Source organism: Sylvia atricapilla, chromosome 19, assembly GCF_009819655.1.
Source record: "Sylvia atricapilla isolate bSylAtr1 chromosome 19, bSylAtr1.pri, whole genome shotgun sequence".
In the NCBI taxonomy this organism is placed as follows: Eukaryota; Metazoa; Chordata; class Aves; order Passeriformes; family Sylviidae; genus Sylvia; species Sylvia atricapilla.
Genome location: NC_089158.1, coordinates 1,918,570 through 1,937,364, shown reverse-complemented (window position 1 = coordinate 1,937,364; position 18,795 = coordinate 1,918,570). Strand labels below are relative to the sequence as shown.

General features: G+C 47.9%; 1 protein-coding gene across 1 annotated transcript in view; it reads left to right on the top strand.

The window, feature by feature from the left end:
* Positions 1-18,795, top strand: part of PAPPA (pappalysin 1) — a 175,839-nt gene that overhangs the window by 146,351 nt on the left and 10,693 nt on the right. Inside the window, exons 17-21 of the mRNA XM_066332468.1 lie at positions 593-764; positions 4,123-4,270; positions 6,878-6,987; positions 13,578-13,649; positions 17,894-17,992. Coding sequence (XP_066188565.1) covers positions 593-764; positions 4,123-4,270; positions 6,878-6,987; positions 13,578-13,649; positions 17,894-17,992 — 601 coding nt within the window. The remainder of the gene's footprint in view (positions 1-592; positions 765-4,122; positions 4,271-6,877; positions 6,988-13,577; positions 13,650-17,893; positions 17,993-18,795) is intronic.

Genomic DNA, 18,795 nt, shown 5'->3' with positions numbered 1-18,795 from the left:
AAACTAAAGTTGTGCCATCGGCCTGGTTCAGAAAGCCATGAGCTAAAATGATTTTTGGAAGGGGTTGTTTGTCACAGACTCCATGTGCCATAGGGAATTGCATGGAGCAATTCCTTCATGCACATAGTTGTGCAGTGTCGGTTTAGGCACCCAGCTCACTTAGGGTTCTTTGAAAATCCTGACCAATGCTCAAAAAACAGACTTTACCTTAGAAATACATACCCCTTTGATATGCAGCCTGGGGAGTTCCCTTTGAAACCCTGCAGAAAAGGGTTAGTGCTGTCGTATACTTCTGACTCTGCACAAACCCACTTCAAACCAACCACAGCCCACAAGCCTGGGAAGCTGAGTTCTTGGGAGATGTGTCCAAGGCCAAAAGAGGAGTCTAGGCTGGGCAGCTCAGTGTTGGCTTTGCAAATAATCATTATTTTTGCTCAGAGACCTCATGACGCAGATTCACAATTTGCTCCCCAAGTGTTAAAAGCCCGAGCACACCCATCTCCTGCAACCTGCTAGCAGAGCTCAGAGGCTTTAGAGGCTCCCAGCTGACTCAGCCACTCACTAAATGTTGCTTTTTTTCCTGCACAAAAAGGCGAGCCTTTAAGATCCAGTGCACACAAGATGGCACGTGGCTGCCGGGTGCTTGCGTGCCCGTCACCTGTGACCCTCCACCTTCCAAGTTCCACGGGCTCTACCAGTGCTCCAACGGCTTCCAGTTCAACAGCGAGTGCCGGATCAAGTGCGAGGATGATGACAGCCAGTCGGTGAGTCTGCCTTACCCAGATCACCTCAGCCCGTGAAGTCTGGCTCTATTATACCTTCCCTAAGCACACTCATCTTGGAGAGGCCGAGGGACATTTAGCTCTTCTAAAACCAGGGAGTTGCAGAAGGAAAAATTGAGTGAGAGACTGGAAATATTATTTTTATGACAGTAGTAACAGTATTAACTATTACCTGTAGAGGATTAGAAGTGACTGACTTAGTTAAGTAACTTAGAAGTTACTGTTTCTGGACAGTAAGTGGCAGAAAAATCTGCCACAGTGGCTTTATGATCTGGCTAGAAAATAAGGAGCTACAAATGAAAATAAGTAGAATGTGAGTTATCTATACTTATCTCATTTATTTATTCTGTTTTACTTTGCCTTTTGCTCCAGTTCTTACCATTGTATGTCTGTGTGTTGTGTGATAATTTAACACCATAGAGATTACAACTATTCAGATGAATTCTCTATAAACTTCCGTCTTTTTCTGGCTGTGACGGTGTCATTTGGCATCAGAGGTCAGATCCTCATCTGGCACAAATCAGCATGTTGCCCTTGGCTTCCTGGGAGCTGTGTTCACTTATATGAGAAGGTCTGGCCTCTGCTATCTTATTTCAAATGCCTAGTTTTCCTCACCAGAGGTAATTATAGTTTGTGAGATAAGTAACTTTTCCCATAAGTGCTGCTGCTGCTCCCTATGCTTGGGAAGAGGAAGTGGGGATGTGGAAGCTGCAGGTACTGTAGGCACTGCTTGGAGCAGGGAGTGCTCTGACAAGGGCTGTTTAATATCATCCAGAACCTGAGGATCTTTAAAAAGGTACCAACCCTGCCCTAGGGCCAGTTATGTGAAAGACATCTCTGGTACCTGCTCCACGTGTTAAAAGCCCTTGTTCCTTGTCCTCTGGCCTGCCTTCTCCGTGGGGACAACAGGCAGAGCCCTAGCAGGCAGAACCCCAGCATTTCACATCAGAGCACCTGGAAAAGTTTTCCTTGTTTAAGCCTTGGAGTGAGGTTGTGAGCAGTGTGAAATGAGAAGTTCCAGGCCTGGGTGCAGAGGGGGTGGGAGCTCTGGGACACAGCAGCTGTGGCTTTGTGCATCCACCACTTTGGCTCAGAGGGGCAGCGTGGCCTGTGCCGTGTTCCAGCACTGCCAGCGCAGGGAAACTGAGACCTCCAGGGCAATGACAGCTGGTGGAACAGGCTTCTGTTCATTTTTAAATGAGGTGAACACCAAGAGGAGCAAGCAGTAGAGTCAGGGTTACAGCAGTAATGAAGTGAGCTCTGGAAAGGGAGAGATACAACTGTCTGTTCACTGGGAGGGAGAGGAGTGACTGTTCAGCTGAGAAAGCACCTTGGGCAAAGGAGCAGATAAAATCTTGAGAAAGGGATTTACAGTGAAAAATATTTTCAGATATCCCAGAAAATAAGCTACAGAAGAAGAGCAAGGACTCCTGGCACAAACCAGAACCACTTGAGAGGTGTTAATTATTTAAGGATTAAACCCCACTAAGTCTCTCTCAGCTATATAAGGTGATAATACACGTTGCATCCAAGCAAGAAACCCAGCAGGGATTTTCACAAGAGATTTTGCAGGTCAGGGAATGATGGACAGTATGTTACTATAGCAATGGATATCCTGGGATCTCTGAGTATGTTGCTGGAACTATACAGGAGTATCCTCAAGTACAGCCAGCTCCAGGAACATAAATCAAGTTTCGGGGCTCATCTTTGAGAATCATGTTTGAACCCTGGCATGGAAATTGCAAGGGGAGTGCACCACACTTTCTAAAACTGCAAATTGTGCTCAATTATAATTTAGCAATTTATACCAGACTTTGTCACCATGCTGAAGGCTCATTACTTGGCTGCACATACAGTATCTCTTAATCACCAGGAATATAATGGTCATTTAAGCAGGTATCTCCCCTGGAACCAGAGCAAATGTCTTCCATTTCTGCATATTGTACACAAATCATATCAACAGTCAAATCTAAATTAATCAATCTCTGCCAAACTGGCCCTTAGGTGAGAATCACCAAGCTGGATCTCACCCTGAGTCCATCTGCTCCATTATTCCTTTCATATGATTTCCTTATTACTTCTGGCAATGGCCAGATGTCTAGAGGATGGGAAGCTGGTCCCACACCATAGTCTGCTGCTAAGACCACTTTGCATCTCACTAAGCATTGTGTTCATTAACAAAGCTGAGCAAAAAAAGGGAAGCATTAGGATATCAAGGACGAGAGTACCACTGAAGGCTGAGCCCTCTTCCATGCTTGTCCCTGTGCAACAATGGGTGTGAGCTGTGGGGCAGAGCTCCTCCAAAAAGTTCAGCAGTCCTGCAGGGATCCCAGCATGGACAGCACATTAAAGGATCCCCAGAGATATGCAGCACAGTGTCCAAGAGCAGGGTGGGTAGATTGCAGGCAACGTGTCATGCATGAAAAATGGGTGAGGAGAAGCAGAGATCCTACATGATTCTCCCACCCAGTAAGGCCCTTGCTGGAGTTTTGGAGCCCAACCACACAAGATATCCTCCTGTTGAATGTCCCACATTGCCCCATGGCAGTCAGGCTCACAGATCCCACAGAAGAGCTCGTTTGCACAGAAATCCCCAACGCTGTGAGGATAGATCTGACAAAAGATTGCCTGTGCACTCCTTTGTTGTTTTTAAAGGGCATGATATTTCCCCTCGGACTTTGGTATTCATTCTTCAGTATCATACGGAGAATCTCTTCTATAAGAGAAATGTCATATTCTATTCCTTGCCCATTCCCACACCAGAGGATTTTTTCATCCTTCCCACCTGCCTCTGTGCGTGTCCATCTCAGCCCCTTTGCCTGCTGTCACTCAAGGCAGCCAAGCTCTAAAGAGCACGTTCTGCCCTGCTAAGCTTATGTCCTGCTCTCCCTGCCTCCTTCCAGTGGCCATTGGGGATTCTTTCTTTTTCAAGACAGATGATGTAACTGGTTAGAAAATGCAAAGAGGAAAAATGTTGTCTGCATTCCACACCTCTGTAACAAGAAGGAAGGCAAATGGGGTGAAGGCACCTTTATTGAAACAGGAGTGGGGCTGTTATAAGGTGTAAGGGGCTTGTAAAGACCTTGAATTGCACAGAGGATGTGTGTGTGTGTGTGTGTGTGTGTGTGTGTGTTAGAGAGAGCACTGCAGGTTTCCTTTTCTTTATTCTTTGGAAGAAAAACTCCTTCTTGCCCCTCCAAGGGCTAGCAGTCCCAACCAGGCACTTTTCCAGCTCCAACAGAACTTTGTTCCCAGCTCAGCCTCTGCTCACTTCTCACTCCAAGCCTCTCCTTGCTAATTTTTTGTGTCAATCCTCATTATCTCCTCCCCTCATCCCCAGGGCCGTGGGAGCAACGTGATCCACTGCAGGAAGGATGGCACCTGGAGCGGGTCCTTTCACCTGTGCAGGGAGATGCAGGGTCAGTGTGCTCTGCCCACCCAACTCAACAGCCACCTGAAGCTGCAGTGCTCCGGCGGCTACGGCATAGGTGGGTGAGCATCCCCAACACCTGTCCCCAGGTGGGAGCAGGAAGAGGATGGGAATGCAGGGAGGGAGGAAGGAGCCTGCAGCCCTTCAAATCACCTTCTGTGGACCTGTTTGCCTGAGTGAAAACCTGCTACGGGAGGCTTTTCAGGGAAATGCTTTTAGGAAATGTGAAGCTCTGAGAGGCCAGGCATCATGTAACATGCTCTGACTGCTGGCTCCTTGCAGTGCTTCCAGTTTCATGGTGTCCCTTCTTGGCCACCTGGTTTTCAGGGGCAGCAGCATACCAGGCTGTGCCAGAGACACATCCAGTCTGCAAAATACAGAGAAGGATTGTACCCGCTTTTGCTCTTACGCTTTCATAACGCCCCACTCCTTCAGCCACATGCACAAACCCGCACTCCAGAAGCTGAAAGGCAGGGAGGTGACAGGAGAATGCAGCACCGGGATAATTCAGGTCTCCCCAGAAACAGTATGAGACCAGCTGAGCATTCCCTTTGGTATGACAGTTGTTTAAGTGTTGTTTTAAAGGGTCTGCTTTCCTCCTGTTTCTGGGGTACCTGTTCTCTGTGCAAAGAGTGATGACCCCCTGCACTCAGCTTGGCTTTGTGTCACCCAGGCACAGGGAGGAATAGACACTCTGAGCTGTACACACTTACATTGTATTTTCAGCCCCCGTTTTGAGGGTCTCCCTGCTGTAAGGGCTGCAACAGGAGCTGCACTGCCTGCAGCCCACACAGGTTTGTGAGGCCCCTTCCTGCAGCCCCCCTCCTAGCCCCTGCCATCCCCCTCCTGCCTCCGCCTGTCCCTTTGAACTTGGAGAAATTTCCTCCTTGCGCGGCTCCCTCATTATATCGCAGCCGCGCGGAGGACTACGAGCCTCCTTGTGTTCCCTCCCCGGGGAGGAGAACACGACCTGGATGAGATCACCGCTCTGTAATGATGCCAATTACAGATCATATATCAAAACAATTCCGACCCGCTCCTCTCCACCAGCGTGGTGGAGCGCGGGAGAGCGAGTAGTGAGGAGGCTGTGGCGACTCTTAATGTGGAGAGGCGTTTTACCCTTGAGTCGAGGTTACCTCCAGGGCCAGACAGGTTTTTGCAAGGAGAGAAACCCCAGTTCCTGGTTTGGAGGGGAGCATCTCAGTGCTGAGCGCCTGCCAGCTCTTGCTCCTGTCACAGAGACTATCGGCAGGTGCCAGTCCCAGGGACTGGTGGGCCTGACCCCAGGATGGGACCACACAGCATCATGGAGGTGAGGGATGCATGGGGCAGACCTCCCACAAGAGTGTGGCCTCTCTCTGGAGAGGAGTTTAGGGCTCAGACAGGGTACAGTGGCCGCTGGTTCTCACCCTCAGCAGATGGAGACATACCACACATTTTGTAGCCTTACCCAGCACCAACCTTTGGGAGCAGATGTTGGGGTTTTCCTCTCTTCTTTGCATTTTTGAAAGCCTGATCATGTCTTTTTGAAAAAGCATCCACGATGCTCCACTGGAGAAGAGCCAGTCATTCACTATGGGAGTGGTGTCAATATGTCTCAACCAGTAGGTCCTTGGAGCTACTTCCAGGTGTCCTGGGAAAACAAAACAAACCCCAAGCACTCCTCATCCTTCCAGCCTAGATCTGGCTGCTCCCACTGACTCCTCCAAGTGGAGAATGTGAGAAGGCAGAAGCAGGTGGGAAAAATAATAGCAACCAGTCGTGGTCACTATGAATCCCACACACCTTCAGTAATTCCTCAGACACCTAATCTGCCCTTCCAGGCTGAGGCGTGTGTTGAGCCAAAGGTCCAGTTCTCCAAACCAGTGCAGAGATTAATTCCTCCCCCAGCGCTGATTGGAGTGCAGAAATCCTAATGACATGTTTGCAGCAGCTGTGCCATTCAGGAGTGATTTTCCAGGGGGGAAATGGTAATGGTGCAACACACGAGGGCTTATGGTTGTGTCACCACAGGGCTCTGGGATATTGCTGCAGAGTATCGCAGCGTGTTTTAATAAAGAAAGGACAGGATTCCCACTGGGCATGACAGTTAATCAGAGAAAAAGCAGGTTTATGTGTGAACAAAGCCATCATTACTTTTCTGCGTACTTCTTATTGACTGTGGGACTTGGATGATAGCTGATTTCTAACATCATTAGGCTTGGTCACCCTTTGGAAGATTATTATTGGATGTTTGTAAATCTGACAGATCAAACAATAGGTTTCAGCCATGTCATAGGTGAGATGAGTTCGACAGCCTCTCCCTAATCAGCCCCAGTGCTTGAAAGAGCAGTTGAAATGGAAAAAAACCTTCACATTGTCTTGATGATCTGAAAGCACAAAACCTGACCCCCTTCTTGGAGTTAATAGCCAGAGAAACACTTAGATTTGCAGCTTGTTCAAAAAGGCCCTGGAATACCTGCCACCCCCACGCTCTCCTGCCTAGTGCAGGGCTGTACTCAGCACTTCACATGTGGCTCAGAGATATGTGATAGTTATGGTTGACTGCTAATTGCAATTTAGGAAAAATGAGCTGTAATCCTGTCCTTCAGCTGGAAGGATGCTGGAAGGGTCAGAAGCTGCCTGCTTTATCCTTTAGCTTTATCCCCTTTTGTGTTCTGAGCAGGCACGGAGTGTACCACCTCCTGTCTGGATCACAGTCACGAGCCCATCCTCCTGCGCGTGAATGAGACCGTGCAAGACATCCAGCACTGGATGAACCCTCAGAGAGTGAAGGTCAGTGCCTGGCAACTGCAGGACCCACATCCCTTGTTGCATGTTTATGAGCACTGAGTGATCAGTGTTACCTGTGGTTCATTCAATGGGGATAATGGGGAATTTGGACCTTTAGGAAAGAATTCCTGATGTTTCTTGTGTATGTTCCAGTAACATGGTGGCTTTCTCTCCAAGTGGCTTTCTCTCTGTGTTTTCCAAGTGAAAGTCAGGTCAAGGTAAAGGCCTCACATCAGTGGGGTTTGATCTGGAAATGGGATCCACACCTCAGGAAGATGTGACGGACAGCCAGAGAAAGGGCACTGGCCAGGCTTTATTTTCTTCCTCCTGTTCCGTATTTTGCATTCTTTGGGTGGCAGGGCTGGATTTTTCTGTGCTGCTTCTGGATGACAAAAGAAGCTGATACAGAGGGTTTTTCATTTCCCGACCCCGCGGAGCTGGCTGAGCGCTCCCCCCGCCGCTCCGCCCGCATGCGAGAGCTGCCTGCTCAGCACAGCCCCTTCCAGAGGTCACCACTGCTCCCTCCTGCCTGCTGCAAACGCACAGCCAGCATTAACTGCTCACAGCTCCCTGTCCTGAGCGTCCTCCAGCACACACCAGTGACAGCGTGCCCTGATGGGGACGTGCACACCCACATGCAGTGCCTTGCACACACACACACACTCGACCCCGCTGGCAGCAAACAGCTGCTGGGTGTCATGCCCACACTTGGGTGCCAGTGGGAGACACACTCACCTAACTCTTCCTGGAAACCCTCACGTTCCTACAAACAAACCAGGTGTTTGTGGCTTTATGGTATTTCTGCAGGTGTGGAAGTCTAGCTGGACACACTCAAGCATGTGGTGGAAGACAGTGGCACATGAGGTGTCACCAGGGTGCAAGTTACTAGTGGTGCTTGAGCAAGCACCTCTGGATTTTACATACTTGGTCCTGGCTTTGCAGGAGTCTTTTTTACACACCTGAACTCCATTAAGAAGGAGAACAAGCAGCCAACACAGCCTCAGCATGTCCTGAGCAGCTTTGACAGTCTATTTGCTTCTCTACATGCCTAAATGTGCGCCCAGGGCTTGAGATTTTTGAAATCTGGCCTTGGCTGTGGGTAGCAAGTGGCTCCAGAACTCTCCACCACTTTGAACTTCACAGTTTCACACTGAGTAAGAGAATAAATCTGGGAAAGGAGGGGGAAACCGAAGTCCAGGTAGTATGACAAGCTCATAATATCCTTCCCAGTTTCCCATTCGCTCCAGACGCTGAGGTTCTGTGACTGCCTTAAGCTGAGGCTTTGCCAAGTTTCTGGCATGAAACATTAAGAAAACCCCTATCTCTGTATGAGGGGCAATTTCTCACTGGCCCTTTCCTGAGTGCCAGACTTTAAAGTGGTTTGTAATTCATGGGGAAATAAAGTGACAGCTTCCCTCCCGTTCTCTCTGCACTCCTTCACTTATTGATGCGAGTACATGGAGGGAGCTGTAACGAGTTTTATACCTGCAGGTCTCTGGAGGGCTCATTAGGCAGCAGGGAAAACATAGAGTAGTAAAGGGGGAGACAAGGGGAGTGAGGGATGGAGGAGAAATCAGGGTTTCCAAGAGCACAGTGGTAAATAAGCCCTTTTTTTTTTTCCCCTGATGGTGAAGATCGTGCAAGAGCTTTAGGTCCTGAGCAGATACAAGTTCCACTCCACAAATGCTTTGTAACTAGAGGGTGAGATTAGGGCTGGAAAACTTGTGTTGGGAGGGAAGATGTGCTGGAAGGGATTAAAAAAAGTCCTTAATTAAAAAATTGGTAGCTGTAAAGCATCCATCTTATCCAACTCTGCAGATAAGGGGATGTCACCCACAGGGAGCCACTGGGAGAAAGGCTGCTTCTGGTGGGAGTGGGGTCACCCTGGAGAGATGGGGCTGAGATACCTTGGGGGAAGGTCCCCATGGCAATGTGTTATATATCATTAATAACCCGTGTCTCTGTTTATGGCCAGTGACAGCTTTGCTGTTGTGCCATATGAGCACAGGGAGCAGCTGGTTGCATTTACACGGCGAGTCTTTGTGCATCTCAGAGTACTTGAATGACGCAAAGGAAACACTTTTTGTTGCTTTAGTTTCAGGCACGAGTAAAGTACAAATTAGGGCAGGATGGGGAGAAGATAAAGGCAGGACTGATCTGTGGTGCTTACCTTTGAGGGGATGGGGACAGAGAAAACACAGGGAGAGCTGACAAGAAAAAATAAATAATTTGTCTGTAGCCGCTCAGGCAACATCTGTTATGGAAGCAAAATGGAAAGAAGGAACTATCCCTTCTCTGAGGGTTGTTTAGAGCAGAGCTGTGCAAATCACTTGACTTTTCGGTTCACTCAAAGTTCTCTTAAATTGAAAAAAAAAATCCCTAATCAAAGGGACTCTTTTGTTATTGTGATTTTTGGTGAACCAAAAAATTGGAAGAAAAAACATGTTGGTTTGAACATAACGTAGCATTTCATTTCCAATGAGATTTTGTAAACTTTTTGTTTAGTGAAAACGAAAGAAAAAACAAAAAACACAACAAACACTCAGAAATTAAATGTCCTCTCAAACAATAAACAGCAACAGATATTTCATTTCACAAAATGTCTAAATACTCCTGTGTTTTTCAGAATTGGTTTAGGTTGATTTGCTTTGTTGGGTCTGAAACAGTTTGCTGAAATCAGTATAAGCTGGCAGTGTCTTCCAAATCAGTATTTTCAGCAAGAAAAAAAAAAAAAAATCACCCGAAATCTTCTGTGCCTCTGTTCTGCTGTGGGATGTGCTCAGAGCAGCCAGTGCTGTCCCCACGATTTTCCCTTCACTGTGTGTGGCACACGAGCTGCTGAAGACACCGATGGATAGAGCTGCCAAGACTGACTGTGCAGGCAGTGGGGAGAAAAAAGGGAAATATCTCTGAGAGACAGCTTGACAGCTCTTTCCCATTGACTGCAGAGAAACAGAGCAGACACCTCATTTCTTAGGTTGTCTGAACTTGGGTTCTTGCCTTAGTGCTGACTGGGGACAGGCTAAGGAGTGTGCAGGCATGTGCATGCCTGGGAGAGCCTTCAGAGGGTCTGCATGTCCCAGCTCTGCCGGGCTGAGCGTGGCCGTGGCCCCTCTTCCCACGGGGGCTGCAAGCCCTGGAATTAAAAATGTCCAGAACTCGTTAGTGGGAATGCTTCTTAAATATCTCCCTAATCATTTAAGCTTTGCACTTTTCCTCCTTTTTCCACTTCTCTGGTGTTGTGTTTTGTTTTGTGTGGTGTGGTGTTTTTTATGCTGTTGTGTTTTTGTTGTTTGCGGTTTTTGGTGGTATTTGGGGGGGATTTTTTTGGTGTTTTGTTGGGGGGTTGTTTGTTTGTTTGTTTGTTTGTTGGTTGGTTGGGTTTTTGATTGGTTCTTCTTGTTGTGGTGGTTGTTTTTGAGAGAGAGAGTTTTGGGCTCATTTTGCAGCAGGGAAACTGAGTCACAGAACAGCGGTGTGACCTACTGTGGTGAAGCCAGCTCCACTCCTGGGAAGACAGGAGATCCCGTTCCATCTGTAGCTACAGGAGGAGGCAGCCCCCAGGTCCCCTTTCCTGGCAGCAGTGGCTGATCCCATCACACATAAAGCCCGCTGTTAATTGTCCTGTTCCTTTAGTGCCTGAGGAGCGAGTCAGCTGAGAGCAGGAGATGCCAGTCCCTGGGCTCCAGCCCGGGGGGACACTTGACCCATCTAAGGTGGAGGAAAGCTCTCCACTGGCATCCCTGGGGGAAACCTGATCCCCTCTGCAGCCCGCAAAGGGTTGACATCATTGTGCTAGTCCCGCCACGGGAGGGAATAGCCGGCAGCGGAGGCACTGGGTCTTCCTCCAGCAGGAGAAAATGTCAGCTTGATTTGCTTCCTTGGCTCTTTGTTGCCTGCTGTGGGAGCGCAGCCCGGCTCCCTCTCCCTGCACGGCAGATGGGGTCCCAGGCCCCCGCCGCAGATGTGGCAGGGTGACGTTCCTGGGCTGGGGGCAGCAGCGGAGCGAACCCAGCCGGCTGCACAGCTGTGCTGCAGGAGCCGTGCAGCAGGCAGCAGATGTCACCATGGGCCCTGGAGCACGGGGCAGCACGGGGAAGGGCCGGGGCTCCCAGGGACAGTGGCCAGATGGGCTTTGCTCCCCAGGCACCAGCTGGCATCTGGCGGGTGTGGGGCTTCCATACAGCTCTTTCCACAGCCTTTGTTGGCATTCTGAGCCTTCCTGTCTGTGCACACCGATTCCATCCGATCATACCTTCACCCATCCTCACTTGCTCTCCATACATTTGTTTATCTCAGGTGCCCCGTGCAGCGCCCTGTGGCACCTGCATGCTTGTTTGCACTGCAGGAGGCAGAAACAATGCCCAGCAATGTCAATAATTCCCAATTTCTTGGTGTTCTAGCCCAGTCTCTCTCTCTACTCACATGCGTTCTCCCAGGACACCGTACACAGCACAGCAGCAGCCTGAGGATGCAAACAGACTGGGTGGTAGGAACTGAGGGCTTGGAAAACCAGAAAGAGGAGTCAGGACTATGGCCTAGGATCCTTGCCTCTGCTTCCAGCTCCAGGGAGTTGGCAGGATTGAGTTCAGCTCTAGTGGTGTCCGCTAGCAAAGGATGATCCAAGGGGAGGACAAAGTAACTGGTATGAAGCTGTTGGTAGGTGCCACTCCAGAGGAATGGGGATGTCCCACTGACCTAGTGATTAACCTGGCACTTGGATTCCTGTGCTGTGGGGAGCAACCTGGGGCTGCATTCCCATTCCCTGGAAGGTGCCAGCCCAAGGATATGTTTGGGATTGAGGGTGACCTTGAGTGAGCACTGTCTCTGCAGAGACTTCACTCCCCATCCATTCCTTTAAGGGAGGTGCTGGTGTTTTAATACTTGAAGGGTCAGGAAAACAGTCAGTGCATCCTCTGCAAGGGATTGCTCCCACTGGAAAGCTCCTTTCTGAAGAGCCTGGTTCAGGGCTGTTTGGTTTCTTTTGTTCACTCTGCAGGCTCACACACTCACATAGAGTGTGAGGTTTTGAAAATATTGATGCTTCTTACCAGGGGAATGTGAGGTGCTCTTTGGAAGTGCACTTCTTCCACTTATTGTCTGCTGGCCTTGGATACAGGAGACAAACTCCTGAGTTTTTCCACTTTGTTCTAATTCTTGGGTTCAAATGCTCTTGAACTGCTTCCTTTACTCCCCCTGCTCCCGCTCTGTTGACTGACCTTGTTTATTTTCAAACCCAGAAAAGTTTCCTTTCTTTCCCCTCTGAAGTGCAATAAACAGAAGGGGGTGGAGAGGGGTGGAAGAAAAACCCTCACCATTTGTGGCAGGCGACAGCCTGGAAATCTCCAGCTGTCTGTCAAGAGCGCGCCGGGGGAAGGCGTGACACCGCGGGGCCCCCGCACCTTGCAGCCTCCCTGCCTCCCTCCCAGGGGATAAACAACATCCTCCCCTCCCCAGCCACTGCTCACACAGACAGGCCCTGTTGTGAGGCAGGTGGAGCAAGCTGGGCTTGACTAATAGTGGAAAATCCAAGAGCATCGGAAAGATAAACAGCCCGAGTCAGATAGTATAAAAGTCCTTTTCTCTAGCACGCGCCAGGTAAGCCTCAGATGACAGAAACTGTAAAAACAAGCTGAGGTTCCCCTGCAGATGAATTAAATTATACCTCAGATGAGCAGGGGAAGGGATGGCTTGTGCGTTGGGTCTTCGAAATGTTAATCTCTTCCTTCCCCAGGCCTCCATCCAACCCCAACCCCACACTTCAGGTGAGTGCCTGTGTGTTCATCTTGCTCAACTGGACACTGGAGTGCTTCATCCATGGGCAATAACCCCAAAGGAACATTGTGCCCTGTGTCCTGCTGGATGGATGGACACCCATCTTCATGATGCCCACTGACCAGCCAAAGTTGTCATCCACTCTTTAAATATAGGTGTCCATGTCTATGGCTGCCCTGGCTGGGTCATTGTCTAGGAGGCTGGTCATCAAAACTGAGTGTACAACTTTTTTCTATAGACAGAGTTGGTAGAGAAATTATTATAAAGCTCATAAAATGTAGCAGAAGATGCTGTCCTTTGTAGGGGTTATTCTGAAGGTGTGTAGTGGGAGGTGCTTTAATTTAAGATGGTGCTAAAATGTATCTGAAAATCCACCTTTAGCTGTTTCCATCTTCAAGAAGCAAAGGTATGATGGGCAGTGAAAGAAAGCAGTGCTTGGCAGCCCCAAAGAAATCCTTAAATTAATTCTTAGAATGACTCCCCCCGACCCAAGAGCAGAGGTGGACCTCTGCTTTTGCCTTTCCCTGCCACATTCCCCCACCATGAGTGAAATATTGGACATGACATTTTAGGAGAACCTCAAATATTATTTTAATCTCAAATGCTCTGTTATTGCAAGTGTCAAGTCCAACACTTCTTGTAAATACCTGGAGGACAGCCAGGTTCTGAGAACACAAGAGGTGTTAGGAACTGAACTTCATTGGTTAAGTACTGGAGAGCCATAGGAGCCAGCACACTGACTTTCTGTACACTGATTTCTTTGTCTTAACCTGTTGCTTTTTTAATTTTTTTTTTTTTTTTTTATTTCTTCTCTCCAGAGTGTTGTCTGCACGGCAGGACTCAAGTGGTACCCTCACCCTTCCCTGATTCATTGTGTTAAAGGCTGTGAGGTGAGTTTGGCTTTAACTCAGGTGGTCCATGGTGACTCTCCTAAATCTTACAGAAACAATCACTTCAGGCACATGGGCTGTAAATTCTGGTTTTCAAGTGGGGCAAGCAGGATTTTGCCCTGACCACCCTATCACACAGACTGATCGCCTGCATTGGTTCTGACACTCAGTAGGGAAATTGGTGGTTTTCCCAGAGATGATGGTTGGTGACTCTCACAGGAGTTAAATGATCAAGCAGCTCAAAAACATTGGTTGACCAAAAGAATTTCCCAGAATCTGGGAGTTTCTGGGAAGTTGCAAAAGCCTTCTCTTGTTTTTCCTTGATCTTGATTATTTGAGGGACAATTCTTTCCAAGGCCAGCTAAGCTTTGGGCATTGGTGTGGGCAGAGAAAGTTTAGGAAAGCCAGAGATGATACCACTGGGTGGACAGCACAGCTAGACAGTGAGCAAATCACACCTCCCTCCACTGGCCACCTCTGTCTAAACCAGAAAAGAATAATCAGAAACATGCAGTTATATTTCAGCCGTGATACACTTTTAGAGTCTTGTAAATTACTTGAAAAACATAATTATTTTGAAGGATGTTGTTTCTGTCAGCAGCAATTTTTGAAATGTCTGAGAAGACTGAAGATGCTTCTGTTGGTTAAAGAGGGCTGGAGCACCTCTGTCTGGGTCATGGCACTTGTGTGGTTTCCATCATGCCAGCCCTTGAGTATCTCACCCACATCAAGAAGTCATTCCTTGTGGTTCCTCTGGAAGGTTAGGAAGCTCCATGCCCATTTTAGAAATGAGCTGGCTCCCAGGCAGAGGCACAGATGGTGATGGGCAGTGGCAGAGCTGTGTCTTCCCTCCACATGTCCTGACTTTCTTCCACACTGACCAGGCTCCCTGCACCCAGTAACCCAAGCACACTGAAATTATTTGCCCAAACACTCAGAACATGGGACTGAATTCCTGAATAGGACACAAAGCTCCAGACCACACTGCTGTGGGAGGTGATTTGTCTTGAAGTGAAAGACAGGTTTCCTTCGCATACAAATGTTGGGCCCAAGAGAGTAATAACTCTCCAACAATGTAATAGTTTCTGTCTAGCTGTTCCCTAAATGAAAAGCATTCTGCTGTCAGTGCTCTGAATGTCATAAGCTGTCTCACGCATCGCATTCATGCAGGCTGGCTGGGTGCCCCCATTCTCCAAAGAGAGCTGAAATAACATCCAGCCACCATTAAAAATTGCCATTCAGGTGCTGATGCACCCCTGGGTATCCATCCTCCTGCTGTTTAAGGATGGTTGTTACTGAGACAAACTTTGCAATGATGTAATAATTTACCAGAAGCCATTATTACTGACATGCTTCTCCTCAGCATTTTCTTCCCTTCCATCACTGCTAATTGCCAGAGCCCTCTGCATCAACAGGAACTTTCTTCTTTTCGACATTCATTCAGCAGTGTCACTGCATCGTAATCCATCATCTGGGAAGGCTTTGCCCAGACAATTGATAATGGCCTCTTGCAGCATTTGCAGAGCATGATGCTTCCAGGATCCACGGATGGGCCAGAGCTTGGCATTAAGGTTTCAGAAGAAATGCCATCTTCACCAGGCTTTTTTCCCCCCATGTCTGTGGAAACAGAGACTAATAAGCCAGTAGGTCAATAATGCTGGGCCATTAAGCTGATACAGCCCCTAATGTATGGACATCCTGAGCATTAGGGAGGCTTCCCCGAACAGGAGGCTCTAAGTGGGGCATTATTTGGCTCTTGGTCATCGCAGTGGAAGCCCTGGCAGCTACTGCAATGTGATTTTTTGTCGCTCCCTAGTGGCAGGAACAGAGGCTTTTGAGTCGGCCCTGTTCTTGTCTGCACCTAACTTGGGTGTTTCCGTAGCAAATTAGTCTCTCTGGATTACCTCTACAGTTCTTCAAAAATATCAGAGCACTAAGACATGCATGAAGAGCAATAGAGACCTTCCCATCCACAGCCAGCCCTCCAGGGTCTCCCAAGTAAGGATTTCAGTCCCAAATCAGAATAGATGCTTTTTGTGCCATTCTTCTCCTCCAAAGGACTGGCTTGTCTACTCTGTGCCAGAGCAAATTCTTCCACGAGGTTCTTTATGGATTTTCCAGCATTCATAGATGTAGGATACAGACATAGGGATGGAAACTTAAAGTCAAGATTTCCCAGCAAGCAGGCACAGCCAGGCAACACAAGAGAAACATGGAGAAGCCTGCAGAATTTCCTGTGAGGTTGAGCAAAGTTCATGGTTTTAAATATGACCAGGCTGGCCTCAAAATATCTCTCCGTCTATTTATAAATCATTCCCTTTTAACTCTTAGAATATTAATTAAATTGGAAGGAGGCTTGCAAGTCAAAGTCTTTGCCTGTATAAATAAATTAATATCTGTGGAAATCAGTGGAGTTAAGACAGTTTAGAGGGACAGGAGCCTCACACTGTAACTCTGATTTCCTTGTCAACATTTGCACTATCTACACATAATTAAAGTGACACTCAACAAGTATGTCCTCTCCTGGTAGTCCTGCTGTGGTCTGATATTGCCATCATTGCCTGGGTTTCCTCTACCTGATAGAAATATTTAAATTTGCAGCCCATCAGCAGTAAAAGTGTGCATTTGTCCCGCTCCATTGAGTTCATTTCAGTTCTGATGAGTGTGGCCATGGCAAGCTCTGGGGAGAGCACAGTGAGCTCTCATGGCTGCTTCTTCAGGTATCCATCATCTGGGACACTCTGGGTCTGCAATTGCTGCAAAATCCTCCCAAGAAACCTCCCCAAGCCATCCTGCCTGCTCTGCAATGATGTCTGCCTGCAGGAGAGTCCCTGGTGTGTTTTTCTCAGTGCAGAATAAGTGGATTTTCCAATGAACGGATAAAATGGGAATGGCCTCATGAGCCTGTGTGTGTGAGGAGAGTTACAGAGATATGACTGTGCTCTCTGCTGATCATCCATTTTTCTGAGTTTTCAGTGCTGCCTGGGATTCTCATACCTGGCATGGGCCTTTTTTGCTGTCAGGTTCAGCTTAGACTTCCAAGGAAGACTTCTGTACTTGCAGACCGAGAGGGCTCCAGTGTGTAATGAAAGATTTCAGGCCTTTCCTCCAGAATCGTGGTTATTATTCAGGCCCTATGCAGCACATGGACTGGTGATCACATTGCTCAGCCTAATGACCACATTTTCTTTTTCAAGGTGATATATGAGTTTTACTTAACAGCTCTCCACAATGTCCCTCTGAATAATTGCCATTATCCCAGCTCTGAGCTGTGCAGTGGAGGAAGATCACGAGCCTTGGCCAAGGTCCCATGCAGTCACTGCTGTTCAGAGAACAGGAGAGAACATGGTCCCTGTGCTGAGCTCAGACCTCTTCCATCCCTCTTGGTGATTTGTTTTGTGCCCCTGTTGCTGACATGTGTTGTGTAGTCAGGAGAACTGTGGTGAAAAGCTCAGCTATTAAAAGCAAGACCATTTTGCTGCAGTACATAACCTTCTTCTTATCCCACACAGTTTAGGAAGGTTAGCTTAAAATTATCAAAGGTGCTACAATTTTAGATGCATGGATGCTGTCTCTAGGCCTAGTCAAATTAATATTCCTGAAGCATCCTCTTATGTGGGATGTGAAGAGCCAACACGGGCTCATTTCCCTTCCATCTACTGTCCTTTTTTTCCTGCCTGTTTTGAAGGGAAAGGGGAATAATTATCTCTTGCTTTTCAGAGCAGCTGGTATGTTACAAACTGTATGACTCTTTCAAATCTTTGTGTTTTTCTTCTGAAATACTGTTTCAGGATTATAGAACCATAGAATGGTTTGTGTTGGAAGGGGCCTTAACATCATCCACATCGCATCCTCTGCCATGAGCAGGGACACCTTCCACTGTCTCAGGGTGCTCCAAGCACCATCCAGCCTGGCCTTGGATACTTCAGAGATCCAGGGGCAGCCACAGCTTCTCTGTCTCAGGGTCTCACTGCCATCACAGGGAAGCATTTCTCCTGGACATCTAACCTAAATTCCCCTTCCTTCAACTTGAAGCCATTTCCCCTTGTCCTGTCACTCCAGTTTCTGATGAGCAGTCCCTCTCCAGCTTCCCTGTAGCCTCTTTAGACACTGGAAGGTGCTGTGAGGGCTCCACACAACTTTCCCTTCTCCAGCCACGACTTTCTCACCCTGTCTCTATAAAGAAGGGACTTATTTTATCCATGCCCACACTTTCAGCCTTTTCCTGCTTTTTCCTTTTTCAGCCTTTCATGGGGGACAACTACTGTGACTCCATCAACAACAGAGCCTTCTGCAACTATGATGGTGGGGACTGCTGTGCCTCAACAGTCAAGACCAAAAAGGTAGGGATGCCCCTTCCTCTTTTCATGGGAATTCCTTATTGAATGCTGCTTTGTGCCTGGAAAAAAAAAATTTTGCTCAAAAAAGAGAGGTCCAAGGTCTCAGAAGGATCTTCAGCCCAGGCATCATCTCACCATAGGCACTGAGTTCTTGCTGGTTCATTTAGCATCCATCCTCAAGGCTCCAAAGGGAAACTAAAGGTTAGAAGTCATTAGGAAAATAGGAGAGAATAAAAGGAAAGCATCATTGTGGATCTGTTGTTTGATCCATGTGTACCCACATGTCCCTGGGTTGCTGCTGACTGTCCCATCCCATAGTGGGACAGAGAAGAATGTGAAGCAGGGCAGCAGGGCTGGGTGGAGATGTCAAATATTTTCTGCACAGGGACCACCCAGACCAGAGCCTTGCAAAAAGAGACCAGCTAATGACAGAGATCTATAAAATCATTATTTAAGGTAGGGAGGATGCTTAAGGAAAGTAAAATCCATTGGTTTTTATCAATCAGGAATGAGGGGGTGAAGTGGTGATTTCCTGGAAGCAGGATCCACACAGATGAAAGAACATCCTTATTGGCACAGTGTGTGTTTGAGTAATAGGATGCATTGCCTCAGAGTATTATTAAGAACAAAAATATATTCGAAGTCAAAAAAAGAACAGGCCTATTTGTGGAGCTTTGCTCCATCAGTGGCTATTAGACACTGTGATCTGGATGCAGTTTCTGGCTGAGGAATATTTGAACCCTTGGCTGTTTGAGCCTGGGGAAGAGTCCCTCCACACACATCCCCCTTTTTTCTGCTTCTTTAAC